The sequence below is a fragment of the Hypanus sabinus genome, chromosome 23 (assembly GCF_030144855.1).
Source record: "Hypanus sabinus isolate sHypSab1 chromosome 23, sHypSab1.hap1, whole genome shotgun sequence".
NCBI lineage: Eukaryota > Metazoa > Chordata > Chondrichthyes > Myliobatiformes > Dasyatidae > Hypanus > Hypanus sabinus.
Genome location: NC_082728.1, coordinates 27,368,934 through 27,374,933, shown reverse-complemented (window position 1 = coordinate 27,374,933; position 6,000 = coordinate 27,368,934). Strand labels below are relative to the sequence as shown.

General features: G+C 38.4%; 1 protein-coding gene across 2 annotated transcripts in view; it reads left to right on the top strand.

Moving 5' to 3' along the window:
- The first annotated feature begins 2,217 nt into the window (after window positions 1-2,217).
- Window positions 2,218-6,000, top strand: part of LOC132380076 (casein kinase I) — a 48,914-nt gene continuing 45,131 nt past the window's right edge. For both annotated transcript variants that reach the window (XM_059948607.1, XM_059948608.1), the window contains exon 1: window positions 2,218-2,598. In XM_059948607.1, coding sequence (XP_059804590.1) covers window positions 2,523-2,598 — 76 coding nt within the window. In that variant the 5' untranslated portion in view covers window positions 2,218-2,522. The remainder of the gene's footprint in view (window positions 2,599-6,000) is intronic.

Here is a 6,000-nt window from a genome sequence, read left to right as displayed (position 1 = left end):
ACTAAGACAACTCAGTCCTCCAGCTTCTTTACCATGGTTGCTGTAAGACCAGTCTTGACCCAGAAGCATAATCTTAGCGGTTGTCCAGCAGCAGTGATAGGGGAGTATTGGTTGGTCCGATGCATATCTTCATTGCACAGTCAACAGGAGTATCCCTGCTCTTCTCAAGTGCTTAAGAAACATTACTTTTAAACCCAGTTGGCTCATTTCTTTAAAAATGTAGCTGAGTGGTCTGCATGTAAACTAGGAGCTCCCAGAAAGCAGCAAGCCCAATGACTATTATAATCAGTGTAACCAAATTCTACACCATATCCTAAAGCAATCTTGCTTCATTAATATATGTCATGCCGTATGAGCCTGGTGACCATGATTGCTCTTGGCAAATTCTTCAGCGGAAGTGGTTTGCCATCACCTTCGTTCTGGGCAGTGTCTTTACAAGATGGGTAACCCCAGCTACTGTCAATACTCTTCAGAGATCGTTCGTCTGGCGTCAGTGGTCGCATAACCAGGACTTGTGATATGCAGCAGCTGCTCATGTAACCACCAACAACCTGCCCCTATGGCTTCATGTCACCCTGATCGGGGTGATAAGCAGCTGACCTGCAGACTAGTGGAGGAGAGGAGTGCCTTTCTCCTCCTTTGGTAGAGATGTATCTTCACCCCACCACCCCAAAATCTTTAGGCTTCTTATCAACATATTCAGGAGAATGTATGAAGGGTCCCAGCACCAAACCATCAACTGTTATTCTTCTCCATAGATGCTCCCTGACCTGCTGAGTTCTGCAAGCATCTTGTGAATTGAGAGTTGTTGGGTCTGCACTTTGAAGAAAAAGGATACAACCTCTGAACTTGAAAGCAGTAAATTAAGGTCCTGAATGCACCTAAGTCTGTATCCATTATTAATGCATTCTGTAATAAAACAGAAACAACGGGAAATACTCAGCAGGTCAGCAATATCTATGGAGAGACAAACAATCAATGTTTCAGATCAAAGATCTTTCAGTAGAAAAGATTTTAATGCATTATAATGTATGTTCAGCTTCTGCAATTTGGTTCTTAGTTCGTTCTCTCTTCTAAGATTTTCTTGGGCTGTCTTATGTTCAAATGTATAAACACAGACTGTAGCACAAAGGAAGTGTATCTCTTGTGGGTTTCTTCTTAATAATGACAAAACCAATAAACTGTAGCTTTACAGTTATAGGATTCCTCTACACATTTCATCATTTGCAAAAGATCTTAAATTCTGGGAAAATAAATGACTCAGCTCTATTGCATAATATTTGCAGAAGTCTTTTGAGAAAAATAATGTTCTAACATCATCTACTTTTTTCTTGAAAAGCTACATATACATCAAATCCCAAACCAGATAAAAACAACATAAATGTAATTAACTTGGACAAATAGTTAAAATTATGAGCAGGGTGCAATTTGAATACAAACACGAGAATGGATAAAACTTCACGAGCACTAATAAAATTTCAGAGGAAGAAAGTTATGGAACAGCCAATTTGCAGATTGAGTCAACTGAAGCAGTGAAGGCAGTGCTATTTAATATCTAAACAAGCTGAATGATTAACTGTTTGAAAATGGAAGACAGGATTTTAATAATCAGTAGATAAAGACTAACTCTGAGAAAGCAACTGTTCAAAGATGATTCAGATGAATTGAATGGTAAGATATTATTAAATTTGCTTGATTCCTCTATAGAAGCTAAACAAGAAAAAAAACCTTAACCTTTGGCGGGAAAGCACCCTTGCAGAACCTGAAATGATACTTAGGGACCCTGATAAAGTAGGAATGAATTGCCAGCTCATATGTTAGTCTTTTAAATATATTTATACTGATAGCTTTTTCGTATGGTTGATGATTTCTCCCTTTATTGGTAAGACAAGGTGTGAGATCAGCTGAGCAGAGAATAAAATTTTAATTAACAAAATTTGCATCTACAGTTCTTGTATTTGCACGATGGACCAAATATGCATCTAATATACCGAGAAATGTGTACATCTGCTTTGCTAGGACAAATGGTTCATGTGTCATACTGGGGATAATCACGTCTTGGAAACTGTAATCTGTTAAGGTTAGTCAGTGGGGAACATTGCACAAACAGTTCCCACATTCAACAGCTTCTCTCTCGAAGTAACAATCACAGAGACTTGTGACGTCAACGCCGTTGGCTTCGCCCTACCCAGTGGCGTCAGACGGCGGATATGACGTCAGTCGGTTGTCTCAGTACAGTAATGGCGAAGTAGAGCCTGAGAGGGAGAGGGAGAGCTAGTGATTAGAATCCGATGCAATCCTGCGTGCAGGCGGACAGAATGACATTAAAACTTGGTGGAGCATAATCTGCAGTTTCTAACGTATCGTTTGGTACAGATATTGTCGGGGCGTATTGGAAAAGGAGCGAGAAAAGTGATGGTGAAAATCCTTCTTTGAGAAAGACAGGGAGAGAAATAAGAGTTTCCCACAGTAACCGGGTTAAAATCAAAAACATTCATTGGGTACCAGGAGAAACCCCAACCATGGAGCTGAGAGTGGGAAACAGGTACCGGCTCGGCAGGAAAATCGGCAGCGGGTCCTTCGGAGACATTTACCTGGGTAAGAACTGAGTGGATATTGGAAGGAAGACAAGAGAGAGAATAGTGGTCATAATAACCCAGTTAAAAAACAATGTGTATTATATCTCGACATGTGTCACTGGCCCAGAGTGGAATGAATGTGGCAACAATTTAGAAAGATGAACTGTCATTCCCACAGTCAATCTCCCTATCAGTAAATGTGCATCTGGGAAGATTGAATGCCGGTGATCAACATATGGAAAGAACTGATTGAGTCCACATCAGATAACCTGTTTCAATAATCGACCCGTCAAAGAATAGAGTATCAGATAGATTTTTGCTGGAACAACAAATTACTTATGGGAGTGTAACGAAAATAGCTGCTTTATTTTAAAAAAAAAGCTCAGCTGATCTCTGAAGTAATAATACTGCTGGGGATAGAAGCTGTGTGAATTTGAGTGGATGGGGTTGAACTAATCTTTCGCAAATTGCAGAAGTCGCGATCAAGGCTTTGCTGTTTTCTAAAGAAGTGTTTCAAAGTAATTGTTTGTGTAGAAGAATTGGATTATGGGAGCTCAGTAAATAATAAAATTTGTTTCCTGGTGCAGCAACAACATAACCCCGTAAGCCAGGAGTATCGGTTGTTTTGCATTGGTAATTGCTATAGTGGTCACAGATTGTTTCAGGTCTAAGCATATTATTTATCCAAATACACTCAATGAATGGTCTATTATTTGAATATTGAGCCTGTAATAGGCGTTATCTGGACACGAGCCAGAAAACTTCTCCAATTGCTTGATGTTGGGGGCTAGTGCGTTGCTGCCAATGTCATGTATAAATTTTGACAGAATCTCGCCTTTACAGGATAAAACATGGGGCCAACCCAGGTATTGGTTGAACAGTAAGGCCTGGAAGCATTGAAGCAAATACATTTTTTCTTAGAAGGATGCTTATTCCTGTTTAGATCTGGATGACCACTGAGTGGGCATGTTATAGCACTGGACTAGAGTACAGAGAAAGGAGCGTGTAAGGGCAAGAGAAGTGGAAGATATTTTATTTTGTTTAAACTAATAACTTCATACAGTATAAAAGACCAACCTTTGTGTTGATTTGATCAGCTGTATCTGGCATAAAATAATTGTAGCCAGTAGGCCTTCACACCCAGAATGCTGAAGAAACTCCATCTATGGAGGGGAATAAAAAGCCAACATTTTAGGACAAGACCTTTCATCAATACTGAATCCGAGCTGTCAGCTGTTTATTCCTCTCCGTGGACACCTGAATTGCATGGATGCCACCTGAATTGCTGAGTTCCTCCAGCATTTTGTGTGTTGCTCAAGATTTCCAGCATCTGCACAATCTGTCTTTAGTAGGCCTTCTGTTGTAATTAAGGCATGTGTTTGGGATCTCCTTGGTGTGGAATGAATAATGATGCATGCCAGTTCTTAAGTTTGACATGTTTTTGTGCAGTTCATATTCTGCAGAATTTATATTAAACTTTGAATGGGGAGAGACATTGCAAATTGTTATCCTAAAATGGAGAAACTTGTTGATAGAAGCATCTCCTCCTGTGCCATTCCCAATGACTAGTGCTGCTGTGTGAATCTATCCAACTGATTTGCCTTGCCTCAAGAACAACCTCAGATGCAGATCTCTGAATAGACCATGAATGTCTTTGTATTCTTGTTTGTGTGATTTTTGAATGCTGCCCGATTTACCTATTGCGGTCGTCTAAAATTTGCTATGTAAATCAAAATTTGCTAGTTTGAAAACACCAGAATTGTTACTGCAGTTGATATTTTACTGTCTATCACTTTTGACTTAATCATTGGAAGCTTCTAAATTCTGGTTTGCGTTTATGAACAATATAAACGTTAAGGTGTGCATTGTTTCAGGAAATGAGTCACACACGTGCTCCAGGTCAGAATGTGTTTGGTGGACAGACAAAATTAAATTGCAGAAGCCATTTGTTTCTTAACCATCAAGGTGGCCCCAACATTTTATTACAGTTGTAAGTAGGGATATTTGATATACTGTGTAACTTTTTTAAAATATTAAGGATTTAATTCTAGTTTTTCTTTAGTCATTTATGGCCTAATTATGACATCTCTGGATATTGGGTTTAGCCAGTTCTTGTCCATTTTCTTTACAGAGCTAATCTTGGAAACTTTTCCTCTATTTCTGAGTGGCAGGCTGGGTGCTGGCAAGGAGACTGCACTGCAATAGGGAAATATCCCTCCCTTCAAACAGCAGAAAAAAACTCATTTCAAGTCTTTTTCAAAATTACGTGGTGAAATCGATCAAAACCAATGCATATTTAAAAAAGTACAGATTTAGGAATTAATTTTCAATATGTGTTTGTCAGGGTCTTTTTGTTGTGACTTGTGCTCTCCCTGCTATTTCCCCTCCCCCTCAAGGCCTTGATTCCTTTGTTTCTTTGTCCTGGAGCTGTATTGTGTAATTTGTTGTATAAAACATTCAAAATGGCTTCAGATGATTTACAAGAATATAGCAGTGTTGGACAGAAAGTTTTTATTAAAACTGGTTTTCTCTATTATTTGATTTATAACTGAGAATTCCATTATCATTGTAATTTATTCTATTTCCATTGTTTTTAAGAACAAAAAATGTTGCATTCGGTGAATTGACCTTAAAAGCAGAAGTATCCTGAAAGTTTTATTTAAATACTGATACCAGCCTAGCTGATGCCACGGAGTATTCTAATACCACCAGTCTCTATCAGCTGGCCATTCCCCGGTTTTTACAAATGTTATGCGTTCTTCAGATTAAATGTGTCTTTTATGTCCATCAAGAAAAGGAATAGGCAGCTAAAGCACAAAAGAATAAAAGCAAGCTTTCGTCATATTTGGTTGTAGCATCTTGGAAAATGAAGGTTAATGAACATCTACAGGATTCAGTCTGGTCAGGAAAGGGGCCACCTTCATGGTTCTAAAATTTCTTGACTGATTTTTAAGTATTGAATTGAAATCCAGTAACCTCCAAATTAGATTTTTGCAAGGTTTGTGATCTGCTTTGGGAATGAAGATGTTTCAATACACCTGTCCACTTTTGTTTCACGGTATATAATTATGTGTTATGTGACTTCCCTAAGTTCAGGTTTGTGTTGGGAGATTTCCTAAGTCTTAGTTTTATCTGGAAAACAGGATGAATTTCAGTCTCGCTTCCTCATTTAGGAAGGTTTTGGTTTCTGGTAATTATTCTTAGATATTTTCTTGCAGTCACTTAGAGCTTTACCAATCTGTTTTGATGCAACATCTGTCGTGTAAAACTGGATGAGATAGTTTTCATTTTGCAGTTGCACCAGTATATGAATTTCCATTTTGAGATTGATATTTTCTCTGCAATTGTAATTTTGGAGGTTATGGATTTCAATTCACTAGAATCCAAAAATTAACATTCATACCATTTCTTTAAAATCCTT